We start from the raw sequence: 15,107 nt of genomic DNA, 5'->3' as shown, positions 1-15,107 counted from the left end.
TGTCCATTATCCCAATCAGGAGATGATTATCTGAGAGTGAAAACAGCTTCCTCTTCTTGTAGAACATTAGTGTCATTACTTAAAATGCACAAGCTGATGTTAAATTGGTCGGTGGTCATCAGGACAAGGCACTCTTCCTAATGCACTGATAAAAGAAAGCATTGCTGGTTAGGGTCAGAGAGAGTGGAGGCTTAGCTGCACCCACGGAAGGGAAGAACAGCATCTCTTAAAGAAAGCAACTAATGTAGTTAGTTTGCTTTTTACAATATTAGTTTACAAAATCCTGTGTTTCAGCTGATAGACATGGAACAAATACACAACACACCACTGACTGGTGGATTATAGGAGCTCTAGGTGTCCAAAGCAAGATAGAAAGGACTTTCCTTGGGAGGTTGTCACTTCTAATAAATATCACATTTGAAAAGTAATTCCATTTTCTTCCCTCTGTTGTGCAAAAAGTGAAAAAATGACAGCCTGTAGGAAAATAAACCAGCATCCTCTAGAAATGCTCAGCAGCCAGACTATATTCGGGGAAATCATGACTGAAATCTTTCCAAATTCATCATGTTTAATGTACCATGTATGGGAATCACATGTTTGTTTGTAAACAAGCAACAGCACCACATCTGCGGTGCAGATTGCATTTGGTGTTCATATTATGTGTAATTCTTTGACTGTTTATTTATTTTCCTTCCTATTTCCTGATAGTGTTGTGTATTTTATTCAAGATATTTAAAACAGCTTTTTCTGCTCTTCAGTGAGAAAACACAGTTTAAAAATAGGTTTATGCCAGATTCATTAACACACACACATGCTTAATGAGATTTGACTGCCATCAAGTCATGCTTACCTCAGCATGAATTTCTCCAATACACACAGGTCCCGCTGAGGACACTTTAACGAGATGCAGGAGCACAATTAGACTTGTAGATCAGAGGGATGGGTCACTTGCTCTGGTTCATGATTAAATAGTTTATTAATCTCTAACCGGAGCAGGAAGATCAGAAACAGTACAGAAATACTGTTAATCAGATGGAAAATAATATAACTGACTCCTTTTTTTCATAATTTTCTTCCAAGTCTTGTGTACCTGTGGTAAACATACTCTTAATGACTGAGCCGAGACTGAGAAGGGGCCATCTGTAGAAGGATTTAACTGTGTAAACACATTCTTCTTCAGGAACAGGGATGAGCTCGCTGGAGAGAAACCGCCTGCCTCATTACTTCAGCTCTTTACCATCTCATACAACACACTCATTGGGGTCAACTATCACCGACTCTCCTTTGTCTGTGATGTATTACTTTAGCAACACACCTCCGTTTTGCTCATCCTCTTGTCTTTATCGCATGTTTTCAGACACACACACACACACACACATGAACAGCTACACTCAAAAGTCTATTTGCAAGCACTGCTGACATTGTGGTCCCTCATCCATCCCCCACCCAATCCATCCATCTCTTTTCCATCTCATCTTATCTTCAGCTGTCTCTGCTATGTCTTCTGCCTGGTATTGCTCTGTATATATGTTCAAACTCCCATAATTCCTTCTCTCTCCTGTGCTTCAGTGGATGTAGTCTGTCTCCTTCTCCATCCATTTCAGCTCCCCAGACGGACATCATCGAAGGGAATGGCAATCGATTTGCTCCCTGCTCTCCTCCATCTATGGCTGTCTCTTGACTCTCTTACCATTTAGAGGAAAGAACCCATGCTGTCATGTTTTTCTGTTTCTTTGCCTTTAATCCTCCACATATTTGTTATATTCTTAAACTCACATCTAATTTTCTTCTTATACCTTTAGATTTTTTTATAGAGGAGGAGGTTTAACGTGTATAATACCAAACCTTCCCATACACTTCTTCTTCTTTCCCTCTCCATTTACACTTTTTCTCTGAACCATTCTGTATGTAACTATGTAGAGGATGCAGACTTTAAACTTTTGATCCTAAGAACCAGAAAATTACCAAACGTTTTTAATCTGTTAGGAGCCAGAGCAGTGTAGTTTATGAGCATCATGGCTTAATAGTGCAGCTTCTTGACATGTAAAAGGAGAATTTGTAAAGCTAAAAATAATGAATAAAATAAAGTTATTAGTATCCCCTACTTGTGCTTTAAGTCTTCTTTCTCTCACAGCTTTTATCCCTCTTCCCCTCAACTGGCAGGGATCAAATCACAGGCGACTAGCTGCAAAAAAGGAAAAAAAAATCAGTAGATATTAGTCTTTCCCCAGATATTTAGGTGCTTATTAGATGAAGCACATCTGCAAGCTTTGGCCCTGAATAAAAAAAAAATATGTGCTGTAGCCGCATCTGACAAGTAGATGAAAACAGCAATGACATATTTTAGTCTGCTGTAGGAATTTAAAGTTGCTCAATTTCTTCCTGGCGAGCAAAGTGTAACTAATATCCATCTCTGCTCTGACTCCAACTTATCCTCCCTTCTGTCAACCTTATGATCCTCTGTTATCCCTCTAGTCCCATTACTTATCTCCGAATGGGTCATTAACTATTAAACAGGAGTCAAAGGGACCGAGAGAAGGAGGGGAGAGGAGTTTTAGGTTTGTGTCTACACTGCAATAACTAATGAACATGTGGGGATGAGAACAGAAAGACATGATGTGATGAAGCAAGGCAGGACCACAGGCCTTTTTTTTTTCTATTTAATCTGTAATGCAAAGTGGAAATAAGCATTAGCAGTGTTCTTTATCCCACAGGATGAGGGATAGACGCAGAAATGACAGAGTGAATCATCAGAAAAGCAGACATGTTTTTCTTTGCATTTCCTGTTTTATGGAGTTTGACTTTGTGAAATCAGTGTGAGCTCCTCTGACCCAAAAAGGATCCAAAAGACGTTCAGATGATGTAGAGACCATAAAGCCGTCAAAAGACAACAAGCTCAGAAGTGTGTGTGGGCCGCTGAGTTCACGCAGATTAATGTGTTTATTAAATTATGCTGCCACCTTGTGGTGGAAACTATTTGGCTCAGCAGTATGTCTTTAAGACGTGTCTCAAAATTTAACCTGATCTGTCACAGTTTTGTCAACTAATCTGTTTTTTTCTTTGCACACATCTGCAGATGCTCTGATGTTGGGTGCAGAGGTCGACTTTCAGCAAGTGGAGAACAGCGTGTTCGCCATGGAGACTGTCTTAAAGGCATGGCTTCAAGACCAAGGAGGAGACAGAGAGCATCTCCACCTTCTGCTGCCAAGCCCCTCCAATAACCCCCTTCCAGGCTAGACCCAATACAAACACAAGTCTTTTTGTTTCTTTTAAATCATTAATGATAAAAAGGCAGGTTGTGTATTTAAGACATTATATTCTGAGCACCTAACAGCAATTGGTTCTTGTACAGTGTGTGTGAAGTGTGATATGCAGGAGCGTCTGATTAGCCCCGCTCTGGTCCCGTTGACCCCCAACCTTGGAGTAAAGACTGAGAACGTTAGAGACTTCATTAAGGACTCGACCAATCAGAGCCCCACACCACAGAAACTAAAAGCAGTCAAGTAAGTGAGCATCAGATGTGCTAAATAGTTGTACTGTACCTTTAACCAGTGGTTTTCCTATTTTATTTCACATTGAACCCCGTGTAGAATAATTTTGCAGCTTAGTACCCCCAAAACTGGGGGTGTCAGTTTAGAATTTAGCTTAGTGGACAGTTACATCACATTTTGATCCCAAGTGGGCCAGGTCAGAAAAAATAACAGCATAATACCCATGTATAATAAATATTTCTTCTTTTTTATTTATCCTCATTTATCCAAGTACAAGATCAAGATGTACATTTTTATTAACATTTAATCAATAATGAATTTGGTCTATTAGATAAGATGCAGCACTAAGGTCCAGTTAAGACTGACATTTTTCTGTTGTCTTCTGTTCAAACTTATTCACTTTAGTCAGAGCAGTCCCAGTGCTGTATTGCTGTCTAAAATGTAAAGGGATAACATCATATCAGCTGTTTTTTTTTATTACTAAAAAAAAGCAATTTAGGGCCCTGGGATGGGCTGGCGAGCTGTCCAGGGTGTACCCGGCCTTTCGCCCAAAGACTGCCGGACTAAGCGGTTAGGATAATGAATGGATGAAAAGCAATTTAGCTTTTCATTTATTTTACCTGCAGTTGTTTTATTTGTGTTTTTTCTAGATGGTCCCTCTTTAGCAGAGGCTTGATTACAGCTGTTTTCTGGGAAGACGCCCAGAAACAGGTTGATAATCTGTAACAGGTTTGCCTCCATATTCTTTGAGACCATTTTGAAAAACCCTGTAGAGAGGATCCCAGAAACGCAAGAGGAGGGGTTCAGGTGATATAAGATATCCCCCAGGTCTTTGCTATTAATGGGGTGAAGCTGTGTCACAGTGTTTAATATGGTTAACAACGTTCACAGTATATTTCGTCATTATGCTGTCTGAATGCTGGATTTTCTCTCTAAACAATTATACAAACTTATAGCTGGCCTTGGTGGAGTAAAGTTAAGGTGTTGCTGACACAGGAGTGTTTATAAGCCTCTCATCTGTAACGAATCAGGCTCGAACATTATGACAGTTTTATATTAAACATTATGAAACCCCAAAATTTCTTGAGAATTAAAAACAAAGTATTTTCCTGTGTCCGACTCAAAGGCCTTAACTGATAGGAGGGCAGGCACAAAAATAATCCTCATAAAAAAAAAAAACACAATTAAAACATTTAAAAATCTATGTCAGTGATATGGGCGGTGCACTAACATGTATATGTAACCAATCCAGAACCAGAACTCCTGCACAGAACTGAGGGGCTCTCCCAGCACGAACCTCTTAGGCACCCCAAGTTCAGACTGGTGAAACTCCTAGCAGGCCCCAGTGTGGCTCATGCCAGTGGTTAGGACAGCACCTGCAAACAATCCACATTTTCATGTGACTACTGTGAGAAAACATGTTATAATGTTTAAGAGATGGATATTAATCTTCAAAACTAAACACAAACTATACACAAAGACAAAGACAGTTAAAAAAAAAAAAAATCTGAGAAGTTTAATATCTTTTTCTGCATGTAAACATCCTCCTTATGCTGTGGGTTGCATTCACCCTTCCTTATTTTTGGGACTGCTGAAACTTTGAGACGGAGGACATGTGCCATTTGTGTACTGTTGCGTGTTTCCAGTAACATCCTTCTGTGTATGAATGGCTTCTTTCTGACACCAGAGTAGTGGAATATTTGGTCGCTGAAACTCTCTGATCGCATCAAAGCTTGCTTTGTTCTGCTGTGATGTTTGGAATATCACAAAATAGCTACAGATGAGCAGAAAAACAGCCTTCATTCCTGTTCAAAGCCTTAAATTTAGTAGGTTCAAGAAAAAAATGTTACACAGAAGAGGACAGTGTGAATTAACAACAGTAGGGACTTCAAAAAAGAAGAACTATTTTGTTATTAGTTACCTTTATACATCCACAGGTGAGTTTACACCCTGGATAAGTAGCCAATCAATCACAGGAACCAAAAAAGAGACAAATACCCACTTATGTTCACACTCTGTTGAATATCTGTTCAGTCAATCAGCTTTTCCGTGAAGCAGAGAAGTCAATCATCTGCTTCTTTTCTAATTGAACTAATAATAAACAAACTGCTCCGTCTTTCCTGAAGTTATGAACAAAAGCTGATATGAGTGAACCATCTTCCTGGCACTGTTTTAATACACTTTTATCATAAATGACTGAAAAGATCAGCAGCAGACAGCTACCTCTTGTTTACAAGCTGATGTCATGTCTCCCTAAACACACAAACATGATGTTGGTGTTGGTGTCAGTGACAGAAAGAAAGCCTTGGGTGCAGTTTGTGTCAGTTTACCGTCATCCGGATTTGCATAAGTTTTGTATTTCCGGGCAGGTGAAACTAATGTGTGTCAGTGTGAGAGAGTGTGTTTGTGTCAAGCATACAGATCACTGTGTGTGTGTGTGTGTGTGTGTGTGTGTGTGTGTGTGTGTGTGTGTGTGTGTGTGTGTTTCACAAACATATGACTCATAGTTTTTATATTAGTCTCACTGTTACCAAGTTCACCTTGGCAGGAATGATGTCATTATCTGTGCCTCTGCTCATGATGTCATGTACTTGCGTATTGAGTGTTTTCTGCTGAGCAGAGCAGGTTTTCTTTAACATGGAGAATGTTTTAAACATTTTTCTAGAATGAATGACTTTTATTTTATTTCATTGTAGAAACATCTTTCCATCGTGTTTCTGATGTGAGGCATGGTTGTGTGTGCTGCAGGCTGCTACGTGCCGACGGAGTGTGTGAGAGCGTGTTGTATGGCCTGCCGCTGGTGATCCGCCCCACCACCTGCTGGCAGCTGGACTGGGATGAGATGGAGACCAACCACGGCTTGTTCCACGCTCTCTGCCACACACTCAGGGTGTGGAAACTTTAATGACCTCACTGGTTTTCTCATCTTGTGACAGTTAAATTTGCAGATTTGTCAGATAAGCTGACATGTGCATTTTTATCAGTCTTCTGCAAAACAAATGATCGTCATTTCTATTTGCTTTTCTTGCCGTTAGAGCCGGGACTCGTTCCTGCTGCTGCAGATGGAGTCTGATCAGAGGTCTGCAGCTGGAGCCACAGGTCTGTGTGTTGGAGTCAACCTAAGTCATGCTGCCACTCCATGTGCACTCACATTGCTATGTCTATGTTTGCGTACAACACAGGTGTGCATTCTCACTATATCCTCCAGCCATCTCCATCCCTCTCCTTCCTCCTGAAGCCTGTTGTCTCCAGAGAGTTGCTGCTGCCCTGCTCACAGCCTGCTTCAGCTCAGGACCCAGTACCGTCTGCCCTGCAGACTGTACAGGTTGGCTCATCTTTGCTTTCCTTACAGAAGTTAAACAAAGTCCTCAATAACTTAAAAGTTAAACCAGACAAATTACTTGTGGATGCAACAATGTAGTCGTCTATATTTAAAAATGAGAGCTAGTCTTTAGTTATCCTAACACATCATGTGGTCAGGATTTTAAAGAAGTGATGGCGTGTACAGGATGCTTGTTTGCATGAGTATCCTGTGTTTTCTGTCTGTGTACAGGGTTGCCTTGCTCAGCTCAATGAGGAGTTTGTCCTGAACCCGCTCTCACTGAACAGTAACCTGTACCAGCACCTCAGACACAGAGGCCTGCGCTCACAGCCGCGATACCCATACAGGTCAGCAGCACCAGGAGCCATGTGAGGAAAGAGGAGTCATTCATGTCTCTCTAGTCATCAATGCACATCACATTATTCTATGATTTGACAGAACTGTAAAGGATGGACAAGTAGATAATCTAAGACAGTACCTTGACACAGATTGTGACCAGGATAAAAGATTAAAACAAAGCAGGACAAATACTCACAAATACCGTATTATTGGTTGTAATGAAGCAGATATGGATGATTAATATCATACTGCTGTTAATGATTTCAGACTTCAGTCAGCAGCAGCACAGAGAGAACATCCTCACACACTACAGAGTCCAAGAAATGCAGCCAGTCGACCGCCACGACAGGTAAATGCAACAGTGTAAAGGTCGCTGTCTGGTGCTCGTATATCATAAAACAGAAGGACGTGTTGGTTTGAGTCCAGAGAGTGTTTGACAGCATAAAGCAGGTCAGTTGCATTATTATCCCCATGAAGATTGTAGGTATGTTTTTTATCCCTGTAACTTCCTTCAACGTTTTACTTCCTCATATTCACACTAGATGGCAGCGTGCGGACCATAGAGACACTTTACTGCTTGCAGATAGACAGAGAGGCTGGCGCAAGTACATGTGGGGCAGTCGGCCCACAGCTTTATCAATACTGTTTAAAAAACACAACCACTTGTTCTGTAAGAAGTAGGAAGGAAACTCTTCAGATGCAACGGTTGTTTCATGCGCTCTGCAGTCAGATCATCATCATCATCAAACAGAGTGTACACTGCATTTTGTTGTTTTACCTGGAACTAGTTCTTATGCACAGCTTTGTCCAGAACAGCAGGATGACCAAGCTGCAAAACATCAGCTAAGCAGTTGTTTTAAGATCCAGCATTAAAAAAACAAACATATTGTGCAATATTAAAAAATAATCTATGATTGAAGCGGTTATAAGTTATTAAAAAATTATCCTGCTGATACAAGTTTTATTTTATTTTGAAAAGGGCTCAAAGCTGGTTTTTTTTTTCCTTAAAATTTCCTTTAGTTGCCACTGATTGGCACTAGAATGAAAAATGATGATGCTGGACGTTGTAGTTACTGATGTCTATCGATCGGCTTCCTCATTTAAGATTTCATGACTTGAACAAAGTGCAGCTGATGAAATGAACTGAGATGAAAAGCACTTTATTTATCCGTGGAGGGAAATTCATTTTGTTGTAGACCTTTTTTTTTAATTGAAAACAAAGTGACTAAGTAGCAGATGATTGATGTTGCCTTGTTCCAGAGGATGATGGCTGCTGACAGGAATGATCTCCGGTACCTTTCTGTCTTGACAAAGCCCCACGTTGAACACACACGTTGTTTCTTCACTGTGTTGTGTAGAGGATGTGAGGAGTCATCAATTAACTCGTGCATAATCAGCTGGAGCAGCATTCTTTCCTGGACAATCAGTCATCCCAGCACAGAACCAGTCTCCTTCATCGTTGTGTCCAGTCTCTCACAGTCTCTGACTCTGATGCTGCTGCAAAGCTGTTTATACTTTGCACAAGGGAAATATAGAAGATATGCAACATCTTGGTGCAGACGTTGATCTCCTTTAGAAGTAGAGTCTGCTCTGTCCCTTCTTGTAGATGTCTCTGTGTTACATTTCCAGTCCAGCCTGTGTCCAGCTGAAGTCCGAGGTACTTTCATTCCTCCACCACCTCTTGTCCCAGGATGTAGACATTGTTTTGTTTATACTGGTTCCTCCTGAAGTCAACAATCATCTTTCTTTTGCTGATATTCATGATGAGGTGATTGTTTCCACACCAGCTCATAAACCAACTGACCAGTTCTCTGAACTCAGCTTCTTGTCCATCACTGATACAGCCCATAACTGCAGAGTTAGAGTATTTCTGCAGATGACAGGACTCAGCGTTACTGGAAGTCTGAAGTAAAAAAGAGACGTGAGATATGTGGTAGAACTGTGTAAAGAACACGGCTGGTTGGTAACTTCTCACTGAGTCACTTTGTTTCTTGCATTAAAAGAATCAAGTTGTTGTTGGGTGGTTTCATTAAAAATGTCCATAAACTCTCCACGGGAAGAGCTGGAAGGATGCTATTGCAGGTCTGGGAGAGGTGATGTTTTAGTACTGCTGTTCCGTTAAGTGAAAGTTTCTCTGCTTTGATGTAGATGACCACAAGTAAGTCATGACTCTTAATGATGGTTGGACATTATAAAACATCACTGGTTTCACAGGCTACTTACGTAAAATCTTCCACTATTTCCACCAGCAATGGAGAAGCTTCTCTGGATAATAACTAAACAATGTCAAGAAACATGACTCAGTCCAGTTCACTTGACTCAACTACACTGGATACCATGACCTGGATGCACGAGAACCTTCGCAGACGTCAACAAAAACAGTTAAAGAAACATGAATGATTAAATACATTCATTTGCACTTGCATAGTCTGGTTTATTTTTCCTCCTAAGAAGATGAGAGACACGTCTTCTCGGAGTAATAGACAGGTCAGTCAGTGTGTTGCGGGCCAGGGCCTCTGTTATGCCAAAATCTTATCATGTTAAAAATTATTCTTCAAAACGAAAATAGAAGTTGAAACTGTCCAAGAAAAAATAGTTGGGTAAATTATAAACTGTCTTTTAAATGCTAAGTAATCAGAAAAACCAGTATGACTGCAGAGAAAGGTACATCTAAAATTAGGACTTGAGCTTAATGCAAACCCAAAACTAAAACGCTCAGATAGGAAGCGACGTTGAGTCAAAGCCAATCTCTCTCGTTGCGCTGCAGCAGATAATATCCTGACTTCTTCTGCTGTTTCATTTTTAGCATCTTTTAGCATCTTTATAATAAAGAGAAATACTGATTTAACACACAGCAGTAGTTGCTGATACTCTGCATAACTTGGGAGAATTACACACTTTATACAGAATGATTTCTCCTCTAAAAGGAGTCAAGCGGCAATGTAATAATATTTGTTAATGAAAAATGATTTTAAAAGAGTATTCTTTCATTTAATTGCACTTTCAGTGAAGTTGATGTGGATGCAACGACCCTGTCGGCCTCAGGGCTTTCAGTATGGCAGTATGACTCATACTGCTATTCTGTAGGTTGTCATTTGTCCTAATATGACCCATTTATTAAACAATATCTGCTGTTATGATGTTCCTGTACCTCAGCTGAGCCTCCCTGAGGCCTGAATGTGTAGCGGTTGGCTTTGGGACTCATCGGGGCTGATAAGGCTACAGGCATGCAAATAGTATACTTCAATGAAAAAAAGAGAGAAAATGTCCACCGCTCTTCTTGTTTTGTCCTTCTCTTTAGTTTAACTGTGACATCCGATCATAACATGGGTTATATTCATTTACTTTATGTGTTCTTCCTCTTTTTTTTTTAATTCTTGTATTGGTTTTGTGTTGCCTCCTCCCGTTTTGTAAAAACCCATCTCTCCATCTGTTGCTGCTCTTGTATAAAAACTTTGCCATTCTCTTAATGACTGGATTTTTAAGCTCATTTAAATGTTATTGCTTTCATTTCATCAAGCTTAAACCCACAGCATGTGTGTGTGTGTATGTTGTTTCCATTCAGCTACAAAGCCAGGGTCGCCAGCTGGGCTCCAACATCAAGGTCAGGGCCACCGTGGCTCCACTGCCCCAGGCCGCCTCCTCCTTCTCTTCTTCCTCCTCCCTGGGACCTCCTCCTGCAAAGAGTTCCCGTCCCGCTCTGAGCTTCCTCAGCAGCAGCCGTCAGGCCCGGGCCCCGGCTCAGCAGGAGGAAGACGGCGATGGCGGCAGCTCTGTGACAGTACAGTAACTGAAGGCTGAATGGAAGAAAGAGGGTAGAGAAAAAAATGCTGAGCACATCCTTAAAACACACACTGTGAAATCCTGACCTTCAGGTTTCCACATTAATACTAAAGCTTAGTCAGCATTTGAGCACAAACACACACACACATGCTGGCTGATTGGTCTGCACAGTAAAGCCTGTGAGCGTTTACACAGCTAATAAAGCCTTTAAAGACTTCGTAAAGCAGGGGAAGACACAACCATCTGCACATAAATACACAGACAGTAGCTCGCTGTGAACACACCCTGGTTCTGCATTTCACTCTGGGAGGTTTCATTTGACACTTCTTTTCATCTCTGGTCTCACCACACAGGCCGTTTTAGCAGCTCTGACAAAACCTTAATTTAACAAGGCCTTCCATGTGCATACAAACGAGTGTGTGTGTGTGTGTGTGTGTGTGTGTGTGTGTGTGTGTGTGTGTGTGTGTGTGTGTGTGTGTGTGTGTGTGTGTGTGTTTGTGTGCAGAAAAGGAAAGCTTCAACTCGCTGTGCGGACTGCTGAGGCAGCAGACTTTAAAACTGTGCAGCATAAACAATGAAAAAGCAGGAGAAAAGATGTGAAAAAGGAAACAGCAGGACTATGAAGGGATCAAATGGGGATAGAAAGGAATATGCAGATTAAACACTGATGGATCGTTTTAAGAAGGAACTTCCACAATACGGTGAAGCATGCTAACACATCATTTAGGGTTAAAAAAAATAAAATAAAAACAGGGTGACAATGAGGCGTAATATCTCCAGCTCTTTGCAGCAAAGCTCTGCAAGTATAAGGACGCACATATGCACATTCCTCTTTCATTTTGCCCTTAAGCCCCGGTCTGAACACAGCTTCACTGTTTCAATGAGACAGAGAATAAAGCAGCAGACAGAGGGGCCTCTCTGCTCTACTTCACCCCCACAGTGAGCTCCCGCTCTGGGGACTGAAAGGCGGCATGAGTAGGTGGGGTGGAAGGATGGAAGAAGAACATAGAAATCTCCCCGTATGAACGAGAGAATATGGCAACTTTGTGAAGCCGACATGTTTCCTGAGTGTGTCGGTGTGTCAAGAGGCTGATGGGAGGTCATGATGTGTCACTGTTTGCAAAGTGTCAGATTTACACAAATGTAGGCAGTGATTAATGTTCATACGTACATACTGATGTAAGTCATCTCTGTTAATTTATTCATCCACTTACACACACACACACACACTTACACATGGGCCTAATGAGTATCCCGCCATTCCACCCCCTTGTTGACCCTTTTAACATTAAGAGACAACCCAGCAGCAAATGACTTCATGACACTATGACGTCACAGGACTTCCGCATTCACAAATTAAAACCACAATGATGCTTTTGTCCCAGCAAGAATTCCCATTTGCTCACATTTCAGCCGCTTCGCTCTTCTGTCATGCCAGTAGTTTCTGATCACTCCTCTTGAGCTCTGAGAAGTTGAGTCAACGTGTGCGGATATCACCAATTTGTTCTGACAGGAAAACAGCAGTTTTTCTGAACCCCCCTTCCTCCAAAAAGAGGCCAAAGATCTAAAACTTTGACCTGAACTTTATACGACCCGCTTCACTTTAAACGTCACAACTCAGAGAGATGAATGGGACGTGACAGAGCTGGTCTAAGTGTGACTGCGAGTGTTTTATATTCCATCAGAGCGACTGTTCTCCTTCTAAAAGTTCTGATTTTTCTTGTTCCTTTCACCTCAACACGCAAACATCCTTATCTGAGAGTTGACTCGGTCGTCTTCCTGTTCTGCCTTCATATTGTGTTTGCTCGACGTTTTCAATCTGATTTATTGTTACGCTGCAGGACAGATCAATGCCGTCTGTTCACGCTGTCAGTGTTATGTGTTAATTCAGCAGTTTGGGCATTTTAGAGATTTAAATATGTTCAATTTCTTCATGTTGATTTCTGTTTACTGAGTTGTGAGTAATTAAATAAAAAGAGACGTTGGTGGGAGGTTTACCACGATCACGTTTTTGTGAGACAAAGAAGCTGTTGGAAAAAAAGGCGGAACGAAGCACCTTTAACCTTTACCACCCACTGGTTTGTCTGCAGCATCACACTAAGCCAGCACTGATAGGAAGAAGTAGGAATATTAACTTGTGACATATCCAGTTAATGGATGTTGTAGATCTATTTAGATTTTTTTTTTTATTATTATTGTTTTTGTATAATTTTATGACAAAAAAATCCAAATTTCTGTTATATTTTGGTGAAGCAGTTTAGCCACTTTTACCTCTGTCGATCCACTAAACCACCCAAAGTGACTTTTGACAAAGTGCCACAACTGTTACAGGAACATGAAATATTTTTTTACAACAGACTGGAACAGGATGAAGATTCTGGCTCAGATTTCGCTCATTTACAGTTTTGGCAGAAATGATAAACTGCAGAACTTCAGCTATCACAAACAAGGACCAAAACTGAATAAAATGGATCGTATATTATTGAAAATAAGCTAAATTATCTGCATATCTGGAAACATATCAGGAAAACTTGGCTTGCCAAGTGTTTTTTGAAAGGGAAAAATTTCTAGACTCAGAGGCTCCAAAGAAACTTGAGTGACCAGATGTTAAACAATTATATTTGTCTGATTGAAGGTAAAAGGCTTTTTGAACTTCTCAGTGTCGATCAAATTGCTAAAATAATGTTGGGTTTGTTTATTTGGTTTTTGTTGTTTTTAAATTTTTTGCTCTTCTTTTCTTTTTTTTCTTTTTTTTTTTTTTTCAATTTTAGGACTAAAGTATGTTTTAAAAAACCATAAAACCATGATAGGAAAAAGAAATATCTTTTCAAACATTTTTTTTCCCCTTCTTTAAAGATATTAAATCTCTAAGTATGTTTTTGCATTGTAAAAGTTAGAAGTTTTATAGTCTCTTATTTATTTATACAAATATTCACATATACAATATAGATGCTACACAATGTAGGTGTGGACGTCTTTCAGCATCATACACTCTTACCCAGGTGGTCCAGCTGAGGTTGATCAGGCTCCAACCTGTCTTGGTTTTTTTTTATATTGTGCATGGATGCTCCCTTTTTGTTATCCACACCCATCCTGATGCTTTCTTAGCAACATTGGAGATTCTCTGATGCCAAGCAGCTTGACATCCCTGCAGAGCGACTGGCTGGCAAATCCTCAGCAGCTGACCTCACTGGGGGGAGCAACAGTTCTTACATCCCCTGCTTTGGAATTCACCTGCATGCCCCTTTTTCTCAAAAAACTTTGAAGGTCCCACCATCGGTGGATAGGCAGAGTTGGTCCTCATGGGCTACAGTCCTGCAGGTTTTAGATGTTTCCTCCTTTAGCGCACCTCAGTTAAATAATGGCTCAACATGCTTGGACAGAACTTGACAACAAGTTTTTAAGGAGAGCTATTTAATTTGAATGAAGTGTGTTGGAGCATGGAAACATCCATAACCTGCAGGACTGCAGCCTCAAGAGCTGGAGCTGCTCATGGCTGATCTACAGTATATATTATATGATCAAAGGATTCAGAGAATGAGGAGGAGACCTGCGCTCAGGTAGCAAAGCTGAAGGTCAACAACGGATGGTTGTGAGCTTCAGGCCCTCAGTAGTGTAATACATTATAAACAGATGTGGTTTTCTATTGGAAACACTGCAGGAGCTCAGGAACACAGTTCACCATCTAATCGAGGTCGTGTGTGAACATGATCCATCTTCTCTTTGCTAAAAGTCATTAATCTGAGACAAAGTGGAACTCTACAGGTCAGATTAACAGAAAAATTGTTTTTGGAAACTTCGGATGTCATGTCGTGCAAACAAAAGAGAAGAGGGACCATCCAGCTTGTTATCAGACAGTTCAAAAGCCCACTTCTCTAATGGGATATGGTGGCATTGGTGTCGATGGCGTGGGCAGCTTCCAGGTCTTTTCAGGGTCCATCAGTGCTGAAAGGAACTGTGAGGTTTTAGAGCAACTGCTTCCATCCAGAGTTTATTTCAGAGAAAAGCCTGCTGATGTTAACAAGGCAATGCTGAAGCACATACTGGATCCATCACAACAGCATGGCTTCACAGGAGAAGAGTCCGGGTGCTGAACTGGCCGGCCTGCAGTCCAGATCGTTCACCAACAGAAAACATTAGAGACATCATGAAACCAAAGATCCAGCAACAAA

At 40.9% G+C, this 15,107-nt stretch overlaps 1 protein-coding gene across 1 annotated transcript in view; it reads left to right on the top strand.

The window, feature by feature from the left end:
* m1ap (meiosis 1 associated protein) overlaps positions 1-10,942 on the top strand; it is a gene marked incomplete at both ends in the record, with an annotated part of 31,550 nt that extends 20,608 nt beyond the window's left edge. The window contains 9 exons of the mRNA XM_079257807.1: positions 3,077-3,232; positions 3,353-3,503; positions 6,240-6,381; positions 6,527-6,590; positions 6,674-6,816; positions 7,045-7,160; positions 7,420-7,501; positions 8,759-8,809; positions 10,718-10,942. Of these exons, the coding sequence (XP_079113933.1) occupies positions 3,077-3,232; positions 3,353-3,503; positions 6,240-6,381; positions 6,527-6,590; positions 6,674-6,816; positions 7,045-7,160; positions 7,420-7,501; positions 8,759-8,809; positions 10,718-10,942 (1,130 nt within the window). The remainder of the gene's footprint in view (positions 1-3,076; positions 3,233-3,352; positions 3,504-6,239; positions 6,382-6,526; positions 6,591-6,673; positions 6,817-7,044; positions 7,161-7,419; positions 7,502-8,758; positions 8,810-10,717) is intronic.
* Positions 10,943-15,107: the final 4,165 nt, after the last annotated feature.

This window comes from Telmatherina bonti, assembly GCF_933228915.1.
Source record: "Telmatherina bonti genome assembly, chromosome: 18".
Taxonomy (NCBI): Eukaryota; Metazoa; Chordata; class Actinopteri; order Atheriniformes; family Telmatherinidae; genus Telmatherina; species Telmatherina bonti.
This window is presented reverse-complemented; position numbering and strand designations above follow the sequence as displayed.